Source organism: Poromitra crassiceps, assembly GCF_964638095.1.
Source record: "Poromitra crassiceps genome assembly, chromosome: 6".
Lineage (NCBI taxonomy): Eukaryota > Metazoa > Chordata > Actinopteri > Beryciformes > Melamphaidae > Poromitra > Poromitra crassiceps.
This window is the reverse complement of record NC_139627.1, coordinates 52,978,041-53,000,540: the sequence shown is the minus strand read 5'-3', so window position 1 is coordinate 53,000,540 and position 22,500 is coordinate 52,978,041. Positions and strand designations below refer to the sequence as shown.

Below are 22,500 nucleotides of genomic sequence, written 5' to 3'. Positions count from 1 at the left end.
GCATATTGCATATTTCCACAGCATGGCATAGCCTGTGAAACATATATAAACATAGAAGCCTAGATATATGAAAGACATTTGCGTCAGCTTTTAAGCCGCGGGCACTGCCTCTAGGGGGCTACAGCTCACTTGAGGCTGTGCGTCGCAGCTCTTCCTCACACTGAGCTGATGGAGGAGGAGGAGCCAGACTCAGTCAGCCAGCTTGTCTTAGTGGTGGAGCTGATGGAGGAGGAGCCAGGCTCAGCCAGCCAGCTTGTCTTAGTGGTGGAGCATTGCGCTTGTCGTTGTGTTGCATGTGTACACAGAATGACAGTATTTGCAGGTGAGTATCGTCTCCTTTCTGTTCACTTCACCCACTTTACATTGGCAAAAGATGGCGTTCTGCTCTTTCTTTTTCCTCTCTTTGCAGACCTGGAGATGACTGCCTGGCCAGGTTGTTGCGCCCTCTGGCGTGCTCATTGAAACATGCATTGAAAATACCCAATTTTACTGACAGTTAGAATGTAATACGAGACAACACATGGTCTGATAGTAAATCGAGTAAATTTCACGGGTTTGAGTAAATCCTTAACGAGCAAGTAATTGATCTTTGATTGTTTGCATCCCATGTATATACCCATATATATATACAGTATATATATATATATATATATATATATATATATATATATATATATATATATATATATATATATATACAGTATATATAATTTTTTTTTCAATCAAAACTCCTGCAGTGGAGGCTGCAATCAATCAATCAATCAATCAATCAATCAATCAATTTTATATTTATATAGCGCCAAATCACAACAAGAGTTATCCCAAGATGACTCACCGTCATCTAGTTCAAATTTAAAACAGGTCTGCACATTATGTAATTTATTATTCATGACAATTTGGCAGCGCTCCAAAAGACACAATAGGCTACGTCGTTCAGTGCAGCATTTCTCAATATTACTGTGTCACCAAGTCAGGTCTACGACGTCAGCATGTGCCTTCAAGTCACGTGAGTCGCAGCCTCAGACAGCAATTATTTGATCACCCTGGCTGTAGCCTACTTCACATTTTTTAATATGAAGTGAAATTATGAAAGGTTAATTCAGTATCTCACCTGGTGATTAAATGAAGTCGGGGGGTAAATGTCAAAGTATTTCACATCAGGGCCACAGTGTGGGATCATTTATCCAGCTTTACTGGAGTTATGAAAAAATACATTGATGGAGGCCAATTATGTTAATTTTTTTCAGTACAGTTCCCTCTCTGTTTGGAGGTAGTGTCGTCAGTACAGTACAGTTCCCTCTCTGTTTGGAGGTAGTGGCGTCAGTACAGTACAGTTCCCTCTCTGTTTGGAGGTAGTGTCGTCAGTACAGTACAGTACAGTTCCCTTTCTGTTTGGAGGTAGTGTGGTCAATACAGTACAGTTCCCTCTCTGTTTGGAGGTAGTGTGGTCAATACAGTACAGTTCGCTCTCTGTTTGGAGGTAGTGTCGTCAATACAGTACAGTTCCCTCTCTGTTTGGAGGTAGTGTCGTCAGTACAGTACAGTTCCCTCTCTGTTTGGAGGTAGTGTCGTCAGTACAGTACAGTTCCCTCTCTGTTTGGAGGTAGTGTCGTCAGTACAGTACAGTTCCCTCTCTGTTTGGAGGTAGTGTGGTCAATACAGTACAGTTCCCTCTCTGTTTGGAGGTAGTGTCGTCAGTACAGTACAGTTCCCTCTCTGTTTGGAGGTAGTGTCGTCAATACAGTACAGTTCCCTCTCTGTTTGGAGGTAGTGTGGTCAATACAGTACAGTTCCCTCTCTGTTTGGAGGTAGTGTGGTCAATACAGTACAGTTCCCTCTCTGTTTGGAGGTAGTGTGGTCAATACAGTACAGTTCCCTCTCTGTTTGGAGGTAGTGTCGCCAATACAGTACAGTTCCCTCTCTGTTTGGAGGTAGTGTCATCAGTACAGTACAGTTCCCTCTCTGTTTGGAGGTAGTGTCGTCAATACAGTACAGTTCCCTCTCTGTTTGGAGGTAGTGTCGTCAATACAGTACAGTTCCCTCTCTGTTTGGAGTTAGTGTCGTCAATACAGTACAGTTCCCTCTCTGTTTGGAGTTAGTGTTGCCAATACAGTACAGTTCCCTCTCTGTTTGGAGGTAGTGTCGTCAGTACAGTACAGTTCCCTCTCTGTTTGGAGGTAGTGTCGTCAGTACAGTACAGTTCCCTCTCTGTTTGGCGGTAGTGTGGTCAATACAGTACAGTTCCCTCTCTGTTTGGAGGTAGTGTCGTCAGTACAGTACAGTTCCCTCTCTGTTTGGAGGTAGTGTGGTCAATACAGTACAGTTCCCTCTCTGTTTGGAGGTAGTGTCGTCAGTACAGTACAGTTCCCTCTCTGTTTGGAGGTAGTGTGGTCAATACAGTACAGTTCCCTCTCTGTTTGGAGGTAGTGTCGTCAGTACAGTACAGTTCCCTCTCTGTTTGGAGGTAGTGTCGTTAAATAACTCTTTGACAGGCCTGTCTACTCGAAAACAGGAAAATCCTTGTCAGGCTCCATATCTGATGGACTCCAGATCGCCACTTTTGCCAGTTTGTCGTTTCCCCCCATGATGGGCGTGGCTTTCAAAGTATGACGCGATCCGTAGTGTGTATATAGTCCCATAGGTGTGTGTGTAACAATAAGTGTGTATATAGTCCCATAGGTGTGTGTGTAACAATAAGTGTGTATATAGTCCCATAGGTGTGTGTGTAACAATAAGTGTGTATATAGTCCCATAGGTGTGTGTGTAACAATAAGTGTGTACAGTATATAGTCCCATAGGTGTGTGTGTAACAATAAGTGTGTATATAGTCCCATAGGTGTGTGTGTAACAATAAGTGTGTATATAGTCCCATAGGTGTGTGTGTAACAATAAGTGTGTATATAGTCCCATAGGTGTGTGTGTAACAATAAGTGTGTATATAGTCCCATAGGTGTGTGTGTAACAATAAGTGTGTACAGTATATAGTCCCATAGGTGTGTGTGTAACAATAAGTGTGTATATAGTCCCATAGGTGTGTGTGTAACAATAAGTGTGTACAGTATATAGTCCCATAGGTGTGTGTGTAACAATAAGTGTGTATATAGTCCCATAGGTGTGTGTGTAACAATAAGTGTGTATATAGTCCCATAGGTGTGTGTGTAACAATAAGTGTGTACAGTATATAGTCCCATAGGTGTGTGTGTAACAATAAGTGTGTATATAGTCCCATAGGTGTGTGTGTAACAATAAGTGTGTACAGTATATAGTCCCATAGGTGTGTGTGTAACAATAAGTGTTTAGTGACCTCACTGGACTCAATAATCAGCTCGACTTTTTCAAAGGGGGGCCATCATTGTGTGTTGCTCTGTATTGACCGGGGGAGATCAATAGAAATTGAATTCATAATTGCTCAGTAGTGGAGCCTCACACTTAATTCAAATTAATGAAGTACCTGCAAATCTATAGTGCGGTGGGTTCACAATGATCATTTGAGTAATTACCCCAATCAGGCTATGGTATTTCAATTCAATTAAATGCAGTGTTTATCCCTTCATTAGTCAACACACGTACCAAGTTAAATACATAATGCATGCTGGTGACAGGGCTTGCGTAGGTGAACTGAACATGCTAACATGCACACAGGCATGTAGTCTACCTAGGCACGTCTAACTTTACCCTCAACAATGATGGATTAAGAGAGGAGTGATTTACATATTCTTCATAGCAATGAAGGATTATCGCTCGATCACAAGTTTCACTCCAAAATGACTGTTGGACATAATGAGAGCGATAGAAAGGAAATGGGATAGGAGAGATGAGCGAGAAAGAAGAGAAAGAAGAGAGACCAATGCCTTAGAAAGGCTGATAATTAGACTATAGAGACGATCACAGTGCTCTCTACCTGCCGCGGAGCGCTCGTAATGGAGTCGTTTCTTTTGGCCATTCAAACAGAAAGAATGGCTCCGATAAGTTGTGACCTTGACAAAGCCCTTCCTCTGGATAACAGTTAGCCTTCTCAACTGCAGAGGAACTGGGTCACGTCGATGCCACAAGTCCACAGAGCGTGGCAGGGTTTGGCACCACTGACTCTGAGGCCCGCAGGCAGTCGTTTCTTACCGCTTTCTAACCAGTGTTCTAGTTTCAAGTTTTTTATTTGGGTCTTAGAAGATTTCCATTCTAACAATATATCCACAATTAAACTGGAAGTTACTATGGAAGCACAAACCTAAAATGATCCATTTTTTTTTATGATAATGATGGCGCATTTAAGTCATTGGTTGACAAAATTACACTCTGACAGACTGGATTTTCTATATTTTAGACATATTCAACGATGAACTCTGGGAAGAATGCACTTTGAACAGGAGTGTTACCAAAGATGATACTTTATACATGATCAAGATGAAGCATTACAGGTTCTGCTAATAGTATGAAATATACTCTTCTGGTCTCCTAAATGGGCGTGGTCACCTCTCCCACTGAGACAGTTCATTTTCTCCTGATTTGTCTGAAAAAGGCCTTTTTAGTGTCAGAACGTTCAGAACATACTATAGGTGGCTGGTGAAAACTCTGTCCTCTATATAGGCGCGTGACATCACAACCCTCACGGAAATGCGGATCCCCGCAGCTGTTAACTAGTATGAGTTGTGCCAAACAAACGTTAATGTCTCAAAAACCATACATCACATCGCTTATATTTTGACATTCTGAGTGAGAGCAGAAGTAGCTCAAGAGTCTGATGTATTATAATATGCAGTAGTATGTATGTCGTGTTAAAAGTTGTGTGAACTGTGGCGGTTTTTAAAATGAAGTGAATTTTAGACAAACAGCACAGCCTGCTAGGCTGGCTCCTATAGGGTCCCATTATAGAGTTAGCACCAGTAAGCTGTTTGCTTACCAACACTGATCCCTCGCATACTCGGGTGACTATGGGACGAAATAATCAGTCCTAATCTATGATCACGTTCACACATTGACTCCAATAGACCCATTTCACGGGGGCCATTTTGTGTCAAAAAGGCAGGGTAAACACAGGTGCAAGCAAAACACTAATGAGGGTTTCCAACTTCCAATCATGGAAGTTGGAAACCCTCATTAGTGTTTTGCTTGCACCTGTGTTTACCCTGCCTTTTTGACACAAAATGGCCCCCGTGAAATGGGTCTATAGACTCAAGACCTGCTGCTCTAGTCTCCTAAAGGGGCGTGGCCGTGCTGAAAGCCACCTGACACAGATACAGGAACTGACTGGCAGCTGGAGCGTCTCGCTCTAATAAAGCGTCTCTGGTGTTACTCAAGTACCATATAAATAATTTAGGTTCAAGGCTTCAGCCTCCTTTGTCCTTCCAGGATCTTGCGGGGGGGCAACTCCATTTCTCCACTGTTACAATTTGATTTGGACAAAACGACGGCTTCTGACCATGTGACCAGATTGATGCCCCAAGGGCAAGTCCATCTACAGCTGACGTGTGTTTGTGCTTATCAGATCAAAAACAACAACAACAGTAAACACACACACACACACACGCACACACACACACACACAGAGCCCCCCCCCCCCCCCCCCCCCCACCAGATCCCTGTGTGTGTATATGTGTGTAGATTTATCAATGGCCAGTAAATTATTTTTACTGGGAAGGCTGGTCCCTATGAGCCGAGGCACCTTTTATAAGCGCCGTCTTTAACCTTCTCCTCTGCTCATAAAACCTCCTCTTCCTCCTCCTCCCCCCCCCCCCCCCACCCCCACCCCACTTCCTCTCCTCTCCTCCCCTCTACCTCCGCTATCATTCTATCTTTATAGGGTGTGCTCCTGTTTCTCCTCCCCTGTCCTTGCCTCCTCCTTTTTGTTCTGTCTCTCCCCGCTGGCCATTCTCTACCCCCACAGCTATTCTCCCTTAATTGTCTTCTCTCCCCTGAATGATCAATACGTTGCATTTATTTGACAGTTTCCCGTTTGAGAATAGAGACAGCTCCAAAAGCTTCTGCTTTAGGCCTCCCAGAGCTTTCACAAAGGGAGCATTCAAAGTGAGCTTTCAAGAAGGTTCAGAGAAAACCTTGGTTGAGAGGTGCATGGCCTATTTTCAAAGTCTTTAATCATAGCATGATAATAATAATAATAACAATAATAATAATAATAATAATGATGATGATGATGATAATGATGATAATGATGATCATAGAGCACCTTTAAAAGCAGAGTTTACAACAAAGTGCTTTGACAGACGAAATAAAAGCACGATACTCAGATTATGAATTTAAAAGGCAATCAAACAATAATAAACAGGATTAAATTCATAGGAGGAGAGAGGTGGAAAAGAGCAAACATTCAAGTAAATAGTGGTATAATCATAGGATGAAAACCAAAATGAATAAAATAATAGAATAAAAGTAAGATCAAATTAAGATTAAGACTTCAGATAAAAGACGTCAAAAGACAAAGCCGATAAACAGACCTAGTCTGGGTCTGTGACCATCAGTAGAGTGCCAAAGTCACCCCCTCTCCCTGCCCATGGGATTTCATCCGCCATTCATTTTTCCATAACCTTGCTTGCAAGATGGATAACCTCGCGAGATCAAAAGAGATTCTCTCGACGTACCCATCTTGTCATGCACAGGCAGTTAAGATGATTGGTCGAGCCATGCCGGCCCGACGAATCAGCGGCAGCCGTAGGCGGGCTCAGGCTCATCTGGGCAAGTAGTGGGTACATGGTCTTTGTAGTTCTTTTCACTCGTCAACATGGCTGCCGCCGCGGAAGTGACAGGCAGTCTGAATGAAATTGAATGTAACGTTCCCAATTCTATGTATTAAATTCTAAAAAACGACCCTCAACATTTGGGAAGGCTAAGCCACACAACCAGTTCGTTATAATCTAACTAAATGCTTCGAAGGTGACTTTACGACCGTGAGGACTCAATCAATGAATACCACGGAGATCAGGCACAAGCACCTTCGGCGATCTGATTGGTTGAAGTTAACACCCACCAGCGGTGATAGACAGATGGGTCATCCAATCACCTGCCAAGTAGCTTGGAAAAAGTGCCCGCCTCCGTCAGCGGGTCTGGTTAGTGCATTCCCAGATCGACTGGTTTAGTGAAATGTATGTGGAGCTATACCGTCCATCTGGCAGCGTCAGGTTAATTTTTCCATAGACCTTGCCTAAAATGCTTATACAAATTGTTTTACTTGACCTATAGCATTTAACTCGCCTTTTCTTTTTAATTATTATTATTATTTAGGGGGGGGCGAATTTCGACGAAAACTCGACTTTGGCCCAGCGAATTTCGATGAGTGTTTTTGCTAGAAATGCACATCCATAGTAAAGTCACCTTGGATAGTCCACCCACCTCTGTATTTACCTCTACACCCCTGCTGATATCTCTTTGTCCATTCTTAACAATGCCAGTAAAAAAAAAAAGTGCCATTTTTACTGTCATTTCAGCTTTACCAGATGCAACATGAGGCTAGAAAGAAGGCGCAAACACAAATATGACATCAAAGCTCAGATTGTGGTCCTTTGTCTGCTGAGTCACAACAAGGCTCCTCCACACACAGCAGAGTTTGAATTCAATGTGGCAATAACTCAAAATATTCTCATTACTGCGCTCAGAGAATGTATTTACAAATGTTGGTTTCATTTTGTCGTTCCGCCTGATCCCGGGCTTCTTATCGCTGTCTGCACTCCTCTCCTCCCATCTCTCTCTCTCTCTCTCTGTAACGCTCAGCTTCTGTTTCCTCTCTTATCTATTTCCCTCCTCTCCTCCGGCCATTTTTTTTTGTCTCCCCATCTCTCTCTCTCTCTCTCTCTCTCTCTCTCTCTCTCTCCCTCTCTGTGTCTCTTTCTCTCTGCTTGACCTAGCGACCAGTTTAATTTCCGCTCACCCGTCCGTCCGTCCGTCCGTCCGCTGTTTTTGGAGACTAATCTCTGTTCAAATCAGTCTCTGATAGATATTTGGTGATGTGCATTAGAGTTAATGAAGAAAGGGTCAACACAGACAGAGACACAGGAGTGTGTACATATACACACACATTCTAATGCACACTAACAGATGAGCCGGACCACCAACTGTGTACTCTCCACGTTTGCATTAGCGCTGGCTATTGTTAGCCAATTAGCCAACTGATTAGAGTCTTAGTTGAATGACACATTAATCCCTTTTGCATTGTTCATTTTGTATGATGAGCTAGCAGATGCACATGTATACATACATACAGCTCCCTAACAGACACCCTGCATACACATCATGTGCACGTGCAAACAACCTGCAATGACAAACAGCAATACGAGAGCGATCAGCAGAGCAGCATTTTGCTAAAACAAACCGCGTCACTGGGTGGCAACGGCAATGGAACCCTATGGAGCCTGAGTTTGAGCGTCTGACTCTAGCCGGCCGACCGCGTTTACAATTTTAAAACAGTTGACACAACATTAACACGACACGTATTATACATCAAACTCTTGAGCTAACTCTGCTCTCACTCAGAATGTCAAAATATACGCGATGTGATGTAGACTTTTTGAGATACAGTATTAACGTTTGTTTGGCACAACTCTTACTAGTTAACTGCCGCAGGGCTACGCATTTTTGGGTGGCATTGACGCTGATTCGTCCTATCCGGCTGAATGGGAGAGGCTTCTTCTGCGTTTTGTGTGTGCAAGTGCGTCCAGCCATCACACCACTCCACAGTGCCCCTCTGGCCGGGAGCTATATAGGCCTATTGGAACAACACACACGAGGTAGAACCCAGAGACCAGAGGGGGCGCTATATGGCTGGGTGCACCGGCACAAACGCAGGAGAAGACTAGCTGCCATCCAAAATAAAACCAATCAATCAATTGACAGGCTCTGCTAATAGTATGAAACGGTATAAGTCTTCCGGTCTCCTAAATGGGCGTGGTCACCTCTTCCCCTGAGACTGTTCATTTTCCCCTGATTTGTATGAAAAATGCCTTTTTAGTAGGGCTGTGGCGATTCACTTATCTCCCGATTCGATACTATCACGATTCTTGGGTGCCGATTCGATTTATATTGCGATTCTTAAGTATTGCGATTCTACGATTATTGCGATTCGATATTACGATTTATTGCGATTTTTGTTTATTTTTTTCTTTTCTTTTTTCAGTTTGTTTGCTTTTTTACACTAGATTAGAACATGGGAAAAGTTGAATCATACACTAGAGACTGTATATTATATATCATGAGTAGGGCTGGGCGATATAGTTAAAAACAGGGGCGGACTGGGATCATAATTCAGGCCGGGCATTAGATACCAAGCAGGCCAGGCCGATATGGGCCAACGCGTGTGAAATTTGGGCCGTTTGAAGCCAGATTTGGGCCGTTTGAAGTCCAATTTTACAATGAGATGCACCCACTTTAACCCTGAAGTGTAATTATTACTTCAGACTAACTAATAAAGTAATAAAACCACTAGTAAACCAGTAGGCGGCGCCTGGCCTGCTGTTCAGTGAGTGGCCTGACTGCAAGCACCCAAAAAAAAAAAAAAAGAAAAAAATTTAATTTGCGATTATCGATTCTGGAATAAAAGATCGATCCAAAAAATCGTGACATTAAAAATCGCGATACTTAGGTGAATCGATTTTTTCCCCCACCCCTACTTTTTAGTGTCAGAATGTTCAGAAGATGCTATAGGTGGCTTGTGAAAACTCGGTCCACTATTTACTTCGGTGACTATGGGGCGAAAGAATCAGTCATAATCTATGATCACGTTCACACACTGACCCCAACAGGACGAACCAGCGTGACGTCACTCGCCACCCAGCAATGCGGAACCCCCGCGGCAGTTAATAGTATCAGTTGTGCCAAACAAACGTTAATATCTCAAAAACTACACGTGACATCGCTTCTATTTTGACATCCTGAGTGAGAGCAGAAGTAGCTCAAGAGTTTGATGTATAATATTATGCATGTCGTGTTAAAGTTGTGTGAACTGTCGCAGTTTTTAAAATGTAAAACAGAGTTAGCCGGCTAGAGTGAGACAGCAAGCCTCGCGCCACGACTTGGGCTCCATAGGGTTCCATTGCCGTTGCCACCCAGTGACGGGGATTGTTTACCAAAATGCTGCTTGATCCCTCGTATAGACTCAAGACCTGCTGCCATAGTCTCCTAAAGGGGCGTGGCCGTGGTGAAAGCCACCTGACACAGACACAGGAACTGACTGGCAGCTGGAGCGTCTCGCTCTAATAAAGCGTCTCTGGTGTTACTCAAGTACCATATAAATCATTTAGGTTCAAGGCTTCAGCCTCCTTTGTCCTTCCAGGATCTTGCGGGGGGCAACTCCATTTCTCCACTGTTACAATTTGATTTGGACAAAACGACGGCTTCTGACCATGTGACCAGATTGATGCCCCAAGGGCAAGTCCATCTACAGCTGACGTGTGTTTGTGCTTATCAGATAGAAAAACAACAACGACAGTAAACACACATGATTCCTAGGGTGGAGACTCTGGAGATGATGCGCCATGGCTGCAGTTATGGAAATCACTCGCTCCGCGGGCTCCCAAAATCGTGACTGACAGACAGACACCGCCCACCCACCTGGGTGCCATCGTGCAACTGTGCGCCATCGGCTCATTACTACATCACAGTTGCTCGAGTGACATCACTGATGACATCACAACAATTGCTCGGGTGAGATCACTGATGACATCACAATGAAACAGACACCGCCGCCACAGACACCACCGCCAAATTTTAACTAAGATGGTATGTTTCTGTATGGTAGGTATAATATCCTTGTTTAGGCCTATTTGGCAACTAGACTATAATACACATGATTTATGGATGGGTTATATAAAATAAAGAAAGTATTTTGAGATTAGCCTTATGACGTTATGAATTACCTGCTCTGTGCTATGGATTATAACCAATCCAGTCATTCAGGTAGCTCTCTCTTTTTTTTCCACCATACATGTGTTTGCATCCCTGACATATTGTCCACCCACGGGTGGTAGAAATACACAAATTCCCTACTCAAGTAAAAGTGCAAATACTCATCTAAAAATATACTCCTGTCGAAGTTGAAGTAACATTTCAAATCCTCAAGTCAAAGTATAAAAGTGAAATGTACTGAAAGTATGAAAGGAAAAGTGGTTGTGTAAAAAAAAAAAGTCATTTCTAATGAGCTAAACTGCTTTTGTGCTGAGCGTTCCTCTGAATCCCAGATGAGAGTCTGTAGCTCAAATCATTCACCTGAAGCCTTGCAGCTGAATTCACTCATGTTCAAATCATTCACCTGAAGCCGTGCAGCTGAATTCACTCATGTTCAAATCATTCACCTGAAGCCTTGCAGCTGAATTCACTCATGTTCAAATCATTCACCTGAAGCCTTGCAGCTGAATTCACTCATGTTCAAATCATTAACCTGAAGCCTTGCAGCTGAATTCACTCATGTTCAAATCATTCACCTGAAGCCTTGCAGCTGAATTCAAATCATTCACCTGAAGCCTTGCAGCTGAATTCAAATCATTAACCTGAAGCCTTGCAGCTGAATTCAAATCATTAACCTGAAGCCTTGCAGCTGAATTCAAATCATTAACCTGAAGCCTTGCAGCTGAATTCACTCATGTTCAAATCATTCACCCGAAGCCTTGCAGCTGAATTCAAATCATTCACCTGAAGCCTTGCAGCTGAATTCAAATCATTAACCTGAAGCCTTGCAGCTGAATTCAAATCATTAACCTGAAGCCTTGCAGCTGAATTCAAATCATTAACCTGAAGCCTTGCAGCTGAATTCACTCATGTTCAAATCATTAACCTGAAGCCTTGCAGCTGAATTCACTCATGTTCAAATCATTAACCTGAAGCCTTGCAGCTGAATTCACTCATGTTCAAATCATTAACCTGAAGCCTTGCAGCTGAATTCACTCATGTTCAAATCATTAACCTGAAGCCTTGCAGCTGAATTCACTCATGTTCAAATCATTAACCTGAAGCCTTGCAGCTGAATTCACTCATGTTCAAATCATTAACCTGAAGCCTTGCAGCTGAATTCACTCATGTTCAAATCATTAACCTGAAGCCTTGCAGCTGAATTCACTCATGTTCAAATCATTAACCTGAAGCCTTGCAGCGGAATTCACTCATGTTCAAATCATTCACCTGAAGCCTTGCAGCTGAATTCACTCATGTACAAATCATTAACCTGAAGCCTTGCAGCTGAATTCACTCATGTTCAAATCATTAACCTGAAGCCTTGCAGCTGAATTCACTCATGTTCAAATCATTAACCTGAAGCCTTGCAGCTGAATTCACTCATGTTCAAATCATTCACCTGAAGCTTTGTAGCTGAATTCACTCATGTACAAATCATTCACCTGAAGCCTTGCAGCTGAATTCACTCATGTTCAAATCATTAACCTGAAACCCTGCAGCTGAATTCAAATCATTCACCTGAAGCCTTGCAGCTGAATTCAAATCATTCCCCTGAAGCCTTGCAGCTGAATTCACTCATGTTCAAATCATTAACCTGAAGCCTTGCAGCTGAATTCACTCATGTTCAAATCATTCACCTGAAGCCTTGCAGCTGAATTCACTCATGTACAAATCATTCACCTGAAGCCTTGCAGCTGAATTCACTCATGTTCAAATCATTAACCTGAAACCCTGCAGCTGAATTCAAATCATTCACCTGAAGCCTTGCAGCTGAATTCACTCATGTACAAATCATTCACCTGAAGCCTTGCAGCTGAATTCACTCATGTTCAAATCATTAACCTGAAACCCTGCAGCTGAATTCAAATCATTAACCTGAAGCCTTGCAGCTGAATTCACTCATGTACATTTGCTCTCTTCTTGCTTATCTCTCCTTTGTGTTGATTCTCAAGCAGCCACTCTCATCTCGTCTCATTTCATCTCATCTGATTGGAATTGAATGGGTTATTTTCCGTCGTACATTTGAATCTTGATCAGTTGCTTCTGGGATGGGAGCTGTCTGATGCACAAAGTATTTATTATTATTATTATTATTATTATTATTATTGTTGTTGTTATTATTATTATTTTAGAAAATCAGTTGTTTTGAGTAACGAGGAAAAACTTGAGTAAAGTACAGATACGTGAAAAATCCTACTTACAGTAAGTACAGTCATTTTTACTTTGTTACATCCCACCTCTGCATACACCTCGCTAATAATAGCAACTTGAACAATGCACTTTTCACAGCCAGACGGAGGGAAAAACAACAGCCTTAGTTTCTCCCAGAGTGTGATATGTGATATGGACGACCAGAAGATTATGGCCGCTTGATCCTAAGTGAAGACAGGTGAAGAACATCCTCCTGCCCGGTGCCTCACTGTTTGACACCAGTCGGATTTCAGTGGCAGTTCAATGTAAATGTGTTTGTGTTTTGGATCTGCCAACTGGACAAATGAGCCATCGTCAAATGAATCAATTTGAATTGATTGGAAAGATCTCTCCGGCCATAATTGACTGGTAAGTGAATCATGCAGATCATTGGTGATAGTGATTTTTTTTTTAAACACACACTATTCTTTCTTCACTGCTTCACACTTTTATAGCACCTCTCAGCATACTGTGTCGTTTCTAATTGAAGCTGGCCTCCGTCTATCTACACTTAGGGCACTTTCACACCTGATAAGGTGCGAACCAAGGAAGTGGACTGATGCGAAAATGATACATTGTTTCGTTTTTCAGCTGGTTCGGTTCGCTTTCATGCAGGCAGCCAAAAATCAGACGGTCCAGATAGGGTTGCCAACCCTCTTGGATTGGTCAGGAAACTCCGGTAATTATATAGAGAGGCAAAGTGGAACGTCACTTCCTGCTTCAGCACTGTACCAGAGATTTTCTTCCGCTATTTATTTTCCCATAGACATTTCATAAAATGCTTATGAAAATAGTTTTACTTGTTCAAACCAAAGGGTTCAGCTATATTTAGAATCGGGAGAGACCATAGAACATTTCACTTGGACCAAAACATAACAAAACAACATAGAAAAAATTTAAACCCGAATTCTTTTACGTTTTGGTCCGGGTGAAATGTTATGCGATCTCTCCTGTTTCTAAATATATCTGAACCGTTTGGTTTGAACAAGTAAAACTATTTTTATAAGCATTTTACTAAATGTCTATGGGAAAATAAATGGCGGATGAACATTTCTGGTACAGTGCTGAAGCAGGAAGTGACGTTTCACTTTGGCTCTCTATAGCTCCAGTCTCCTGGGATGGAACAAATAAATTCCCAGAACAGTGATGTACTGTAAGTTGGTCCAGTCCAAACTGATTAAAATCATGCGAAAAAATCCCCAAAAGTTGATCCACGCAAACGTGAGTTTCACCAGTCACCAAAACAGGATATGAAGATGTGTTTAACCAATAAACTCCAAAAATACACAATGCTTCCTGCAGTTGCGTCGGATTGCGGTCGGAACAGGTTCTCACCACAAACGAACTGCAGCACACTTGGGACCGTTTGGGACAGTTTGGAACCGGACGGAGACCACCTCTTCAACAAGGTCTCGGTCCAGTTCTTTTGGTCCGCACCCGAGTGCGATTGCTGTGTTCACACACCCGCCCAAACAAACCACACCACCCACCTCTCACGCTTCCTCTTTGCCCTTATCAGTCAGCCAACACTTGCCCTCTTTTCGCACACAGCCAGTCATCTAAGTTGCTATAGGAGTATCCATGTTACCTATAGAGAGCCAAAGTGGAACGTCACTTCCTGCTTCAGCACTGTACCAGAGATTTTAATCCGCCCTTTATTTTCCCATAGACATTTCGTAAAAATGCTTATAAAAATTGTTTTACTTGTTCAAACCAAACTGTACAGATATATTTAGAAACAGGAGAGATGGCATAACATTTCACTCGGACCAAAATGTAAAAAAAAAAAAATGCGGGTTTAAAGAAAAAATTAATTCGAGTTCGTTTTTTTTGGTTTTGGTGTGAAATGTTCTATGGTCTCTCCCGATTCTAAATATAGCTGAACCGCTTGGTTTGTAGAACTATTTTTTACAAGCATTTTACGAAAAGTCTATGGGAAAATAAATTGCGGAAGAAAATCTCTGGTACAGTGCTGAAGCAGGAAGTGACGTTCACTTTGCCTCTCTATTATGCTACTGTGCTGCTGCTGATGAGCGTAGTACAGTATGCTGTATGCCTCTGTCATTCCAGTCACAGTGCTTACCTTTGCCACCAATGTCAAGCCTCCAATGTGCATTGCTCTAGCCAGTGTGTTGTGTTGTTTGCCCTGAAAGTGGTGACGGATGTGATGGACTTTGTCTTTTTACCATCACGCAAAGGAGTATTTGCTTATCTGTGTGTGTGTGTGTGTGTGTGTGTGTCCCCTCTCCCACTGCACATCTCTGGTCATACGTTGCAGGGCTGCACAACCCCGCAATTGTCACAAATAAGTTTCATAATGAACGGTAGCTTCACACAATGAGCACAGAGCCGGCTAGGGCAGAATAACATTAACATGCAGAGTAGAGGAGGACGTGAATCATCTTACCATCGTCTCCTGATCCTGAGCCGGCGTCTGTGGAGGAGAGCAAACAGTTATTAACCAGAGGCCCATGCAATCACAGATGAGCCCAATGAGTGTGTGCACTTGCATAGTAAGTGACTGTGTGTGTGTGTGTGTGTCTGTGTGTGTGTGTGTGTGTGTGTGAGAGAGGGAGAGAGAGAGAGAGAGAGAGAGAGAGAGAGAGAGAGGGAGAGAGAGCATAACAGACAGAGACCTGTGATATGCTGAGCTGAATGACAGAATATCTCTCACTCTGTAGTCTGTAGACCACTAAAGCCGTCTAACACACTTGTTGTACTGGATGTGTGAGTAATGGGGATGCACCAATAGCCGATTGTTGTTATGGCCGATAAGTGATACGATTCGTATAAAAACACGTTTCTATGATCATCAAATGTTGTACATACTGAAAAACACTGCATTTCTTTATTTCCAAAACATTTGGAAAAGCATATAGATTTACCACATTGTTTCCTCTCAATGTGAACATTTCAACTGATACCGAATTGATCACCGATATTAACATATGTTAAAATATTACTAACATCAGCCGATGCCGATATGGTTGCCGATATATCGTGCATCCCGAGTGAGTGAGTGAGTGAGTCAGTGAGTGAGTGAGTGAGTGAGTGAGTGAGTCAGTCAGTCAGTCAGTCAGTCAATGAGTGAGTGAGTGAGTGAGTGAGTGAGTGTCACTGGGACAGAGTTGACTTTGTTTTAGTGTCTTTGAAGTGGGCACAGCACCTGATAGTTATGTGTGTTTGTGCATGTGTTGTTGGTGTGTGTGAGAGAGGCAGAGAGATGCCTCTAAAGACAATGCAGTTAAAGAGAAAGAGGAAGAGGAAGAGAGAGGGAGACAGAGAGACAGAGGAAGAGAGAGGGAGACAGAGAGACAGGGGAAGAGGAAGAGAAAGGGAGACAGAGAGACAGAGGAAGAGGAAGAGAGAGGGAGACAGAGAGACAGAGTGCGCCCTGTGGCCCGGAGTGCATCATGCATCTCTCCATAGAGACACTGCATGAAATAGGCCACGCCCATCACGGGGGAAAAGCTCCGTTCACTTCCACACACCAGCGTAATTTCCCTTGAATTAAACATAGCTAAAAGCTGTTGTGTGGTGGGGCTGCGCAGACAACAAATGTAAAAAAAATAGCCAGTTAAAGTTTTTTTGTACTTCCGAGGAAAACAAGGAAGCCATTGAGAATTGGCGAGAAGAAAAATGTGGATGTTGCTGTCAATGAAGTAAGTTGGAGTGTTCATCTTCCGTATATACGATCTCTTTGCGCCACACCCGACCATGCACACGACCATAGGAGAACGCTAGGATTGGACAGGAGTTTGTCTTTTCCCCCGTTTTGGGCGTGGTTTCTGAATGACGACGCGCTCCGCAGTGTCTCTATGCTGTAGCGCGTGCCACACTCCAACCCACCTTCCTGTGTGGAATCTGTTGGCTGGTTCTTCACTATGCGTTTACATGCTAACTTCCTGTGTGGAATCTGTTGGCTGGTTCTTCACTATACGTTTACATGCTAACTTCCTGTGTGGAATCTGTTAGCTGGTTCTTCACTATACGTTTACATGCTAACTTCCTGTGTGGAATCTGTTGGCTGGTTCTTCACTATACGTTTGCATGCTAACTTCCTGTGTGGAATCTGTTGGCTGGTTCTTCACTATACGTTTACATGCTAACTTCCTGTGTGGAATCTGTTGGCTGGTTCTTCACTATACGTTTACATGCTAACTTCCTGTGTGGAATCTGTTGGCTGGTTCTTCACTATGCGTTTACATGCTAACTTCCTGTGTGGAATCTGTTGGCTGGTTCTTCACTATACGTTTACATGCTAACTTCCTGTGTGGAATCTGTTGGCTGGTTCTTCACTATGCGTTTACATGCTAACTTCCTGTGTGGAATCTGTTGGCTGGTTCTTCACTATACGTTTACATGCTAACTTCCTGTGTGGAATCTGTTAGCTGGTTCTTCACTATGCGTTTACATGCTAACTTCCTGTGTGGAATCTGTTGGCTGGTTCTTCACTATACGTTTGCATGCTAACTTCCTGTGTGGAATCTGTTGGCTGGTTCTTCACTATGCGTTTACATGCTAACTTCCTGTGTGGAATCTGTTGGCTGGTTCTTCACTATACGTTTGCATGCTAACTTCCTGTGTGGAATCTGTTGGCTGGTTCTTCACTATACGTTTACATGCTAACTTCCTGTGTGGAATCTGTTGGCTGGTTCTTCACTATGCGTTTACATGCTAACTTCCTGTGTGGAATCTGTTGGCTGGTTCTTCACTATACGTTTACATGCTAACTTCCTGTGTGGAATCTGTTGGCTGGTTCTTCACTATACGTTTACATGCTAACTTCCTGTGTGGAATCTGTTAGCTGGTTCTTCACTATGCGTTTGCATGCTAACTTCCTGTGTGGAATCTGTTGGCTGGTTCTTCACTATGCGTTTACATGCTAACTTCCTGTGTGGAATCTGTTGGCTGGTTCTTCACTATACGTTTACATGCTAACTTCCTGTGTGGAATCTGTTGGCTGGTTCTTCACTATACATTTACATGCTAACTTCCTGTGTGGAATCTGTTGGCTGGTTCTTCACTATGCATTTACATGCTAACTTCCTGTGTGGAATCTGTTGGCTGGTTCTTCACTATGCGTTTACATGCTAACTTCCTGTGTGGAATCTGTTAGCTGGTTCTTCACTATGCGTTTGCATGCTAACTTCCTGTGTGGAATCTGTTAGCTGGTTCTTCACTATGCGTTTGCATGCTAACTTCCTGTGTGGAATCTGTTAGCTGGTTCTTCACTATGCGTTTGCATGCTAACTTCCTGTGTGGAATCTGTTGGCTGGTTCTTCACTATGCATTTACATGCTAACTTCCTGTGTGGAATCTGTTAGCTGGTTCTTCACTATGCATTTACATGCTAACTTCCTGTGTGGAATCTGTTGGCTGGTTCTTCACTATGCGTTTACATGCTAACTTCCTGTGTGGAATCTGTTGGCTGGTTCTTCACTATGCGTTTGCATGCTAACTTCCTGTGTGGAATCTGTTAGCTGGTTCTTCACTATGCGTTTGCATGCTAACTTCCTTCTGTGTGGCTCTGCGGCTCAATCCATGTAAAGCTCCCTCAAAGACCTTGAGCCTCATGCATGAATCCCAATGGGGCGTTCATCAATACTTGCCTACTTCCTGCTTTTGTTCGTAGCTAAGATCCTTAATGTAAGGGTGCCCTGGTGGGCCAATACGCACAAAAGCCAACTTGCTTTTTGTGCCATGAAATATTAATATTGATGATGAAAAAGCAATTTACGTCATAAAACGCAGACTCGTTTAGCAAACATGTTTGCTAAACCCCCCCCCCCCCCACTATTCTAAAGCATGGCATCCAACTTGATATAGTACTTTGTTTATTATTGGCACATTGTATTTATGTATTTATCCTTTGTTTATTGGAACATAATGTTCCAATAAACCAATAAATACATGTAAGAATAATTTGCAAACAGTAAGTCAGAGGTCACTCAGTATTCACAATGAAATTGTGAGAAACGTATTGTGTCAGCAAACACAAACATTAGTCTACCGGTAAATGATCCGCCCTGAAGCATTATGTGATGGGACACCACAGAGTAACGCTACCGTTAGCCTGCTCCGAGGAAACACAGCCAAGATACGGCAGCAGGTCTCAGAAACACAACACACGCATAATAGTCTTTGACAATGATTTGACGTTAGTCGCTTTACATTGATGCATTCAGCCTCCCCTCCAAACGGCACAAGGTCATTGACCTTGGAAAATGTGCAGCACTTGATGCTGGGTGTTTCATCCAAAAGCTTTTGAGAGAGAAGGCAGAAGTTTGCGGGAGTTCATGTGAGGTCAAAAAAGACAAGCTTGACTTTAGCATCTTCTCCGCGCTGCAGCACACGGGCAGAGGTTGGAAGGGAGAGAGATGGGGAAGGAGCGGGGGAGGCAGATAAGCAAAAGCTTATTTTTCTAGCTGCCAAAGAAAAGATCACAATGGAAAGGAGGCGCGTGATTTTTACAGTGCCTTCCGGAGAGAGCTGGAGTATACTCCTCCACGCTCGCCGCTCTGCTGTTGATTCAATTCATCATAGGAATTTCAATCGATCAGTCAAAGATAAGGACAAGTAATGGTGGAGAGGCACAGAAGAGCAGGGGGAGGAGGAGGAGGAGGAGGAGGAGGAGGAGGAGGAGGAGGAGGAGGACGAGACGAGCAGGAGGAGTGCTCACATCTCCAGACAGCACATGATGAAAGTGTCTCTTTTTCACTTTGGCTGCAGTTGATTAGGAGAGGAAACTTCCAGGGAAAATGTTATTAACCTTAAGCTGTGTTAGCCGTACTCTGCTGCTGCTTAAACCTTGCACACACGTCACGCACACGTGCACAGAGTCAACAGGCAGCTACCCACGTACACACACGGCGGGGGTGGGGAGGAGGCAGGCATTTTGTAAGGGGCTCTCTGCTGTACATGAGGTGTGGCAGTCAGGGTTCAGTGCAGTAATGCTGACAGATACTCTGTGCCCCCCCCCCCCCCCCCCCGACAGGCAGTTGAGTGTATCTACACCTCTTCTGCTCTCTCTCGTAAAACGTGCTGTGCCGTCTTTTAATGGGCTACCTTGACTGTGCGCACCCCTTCGCAGTCTTAATATAGACCCTTTTCGCAGGCGCCATTTTGTGTCTAAAAGGCAGGGTAAACCACAGGTACTCATTCGGGCCGCAGCACCGGAACACCTAAATGGACGGGAAGTTGGAAATAGGGCTGCAACTGACAATTATTTTCATAATCGACTCATCTGTTGATTATTTTCTCGATTCATCGATTTGTTGTTTGGTCTATAAAATGCCAGAAAATGGTCGCAAATGATGATCAGTGTTTCTCAAAGCGCAAGATGACGCCCTCAAATGTCTTGTTTTGTCCACAACTCAAAGGTGATATCAGTTTACTGTCATATACAGGTGTAAAGAAACCAGAAAATATTCACATTTAAGAAGCTGGAATTAGAGAATTTGTAGACCTTGGGCCCTATTCTCCCACAGGCCTTCGGCGCTAAAACGGGCCTTAAACGCAAAAAAACGTGCCTTGCGCCTGTTTTGGGACGATATCAATATGGTTTACGCTGCCAAATGCGCTTTAGGCCGAATGGGCGTGGCGCAGTCCCAGAATGGGCCAAAGTGGGCGTGTCGGCCTTAAATCTCGGCATACTGCTATCTTCGCACCTGCCGTAAATTTAGCGCTTTGCGCCTTTGAAAACCAGGCCTATTCAGTGCGCCAGTGCTCTTCTGCTGCCTCTCCCCTGTCACCCTTCTCTGTCTCTCTCTGAAACCAGGCCTATTCAGTGCGCCAGTGCTCTTCTGCCGCTTCTCTGTCACCCTTCTCTCTCTCTCTCTCTCTGACTCCCTCGCTCAGACAGACACAACACATAGCAGCACCCAGCTTCCCATAGGAAATAGCAGTTGTAAGTTTACTGCCTGTGAATGTCCCTGTCCCAGCATGCAATTGGGTCCTCCATTTCGCTACTAAATAGCAACCAAATGAGCCGAAATAGATATAAAAGGTAGATCTAAAATAATGTGTAATGGTAAGACAACCTGCAATTGTAGAACATTTCAATATTGGACCAAATAAAACATGAAATGAAACACCACCCTATGTGAAACATATATGTCCTCTTGAGCCTATATATACTCTGTGTGGATTTAACGTGATTTAGATAAGTGACAGCGGAACGCGCTTCGGAAGCTTCTACTGTCATCTGCTATATACTGTGATGTCCGCTCCAATAATTTGGCCCTACTCCACATTTAGTTTTACAATAAAAACACATTTATGCAATGACTTTACATAATGTAGGCTATATTTATGTGCATCATCCTTCCTGCAGCAGGCGAGAGAAAATTATATCTTTCTGGACAAACTTTCACCAATCTAATAGGCTATATTTTTCTAGCTGATGCGTTTAGAACATTATTTTCACTTTGATCTTGCTATAGTGTAGCGTATTTACATGCTTGCAGTATTGAAACTGCAGTTAGATTGGTTTGAGAAGCATAATAATATGGAATAATAGCCTATAATGCAGACAGACAGACTGGATGAAGGGAGGGGGGGGGGGGGCAGAGCGTTTGGCTTTCGTCTGGTTTTGCGGGATCACTGGAATTGGAGCTAAAAAGGCAAGCGTGCGATTCGTTTATTGCAGTTATCCAATAAGCATGACGGTGCATAATTTTACGCTTAAAAGGCGTGGTTGTAATGGTTGAGGCTGCGTCTAGCGCCAGCACGACGATATCAAGTGCGCTGGTCCACGCCCACTGATTTGAGCTGCGCCAGGCGTTCGGCCTAGAAACAGCGCCAATGCAACGATAGGGACCCTTTTCTTTTAAAATTGTACTCAAAACGATTTTTTTTAAATGTAACCTTTATTTAACCAGATAAGACATTTGAGATACAAGATCTCTTTTGCGAATGTGATCTGGCCAAGAAGGCAGCAATTACAAGCCAGGTTACAATCAACATAAATTACAGTACATATAAAGGAAACATAAAAACAGGGCTATAGAGCTGAAACATTTCAAAAAGCAAGGATTAATCGATTATCGATTACGGTAATCGATTATCAAAATAGTTGCCAATTAATTTGATCGACTAATCGATTAATCGTTGGAAACCCTAATTCATGTTTTGGTAGACCTGTGTTTTTCCTGCTTTTTAGACACAGAATGGCCACCGTGAAAAGGGTCTATTCCACGTAGATGATGGATGATGTCTACCAACATGATGTCCAGCGTAAAAATTGACAATGGGCGCATCTAGGCGAAGCAGCAGCAGTGGAGTAACGGAGGACTGATGGTTGTTATAGGTTGTTGTTATAGGTTGTTATAGGCTATTATTTAATATTGCTGTTATAGATTGTAATACTGTAATACTTCTAAAGGTGTGGCTTTAACTGCAGCATTGTGTCTGTGAGAGTGT

At 43.2% G+C, this 22,500-nt stretch overlaps 1 protein-coding gene across 1 annotated transcript in view; it reads right to left on the bottom strand.

Moving 5' to 3' along the window:
* Nucleotides 1–22,500, bottom strand: part of LOC310777972 (uncharacterized protein) — a gene marked incomplete at both ends in the record, with an annotated part of 213,144 nt that overhangs the window by 66,516 nt on the left and 124,128 nt on the right. Inside the window, one exon of the mRNA XM_083638303.1 lies at nt 15,485–15,511. Within this exon, the coding sequence (XP_083494429.1) occupies nt 15,485–15,511 (27 nt within the window). The remainder of the gene's footprint in view (nt 1–15,484; nt 15,512–22,500) is intronic.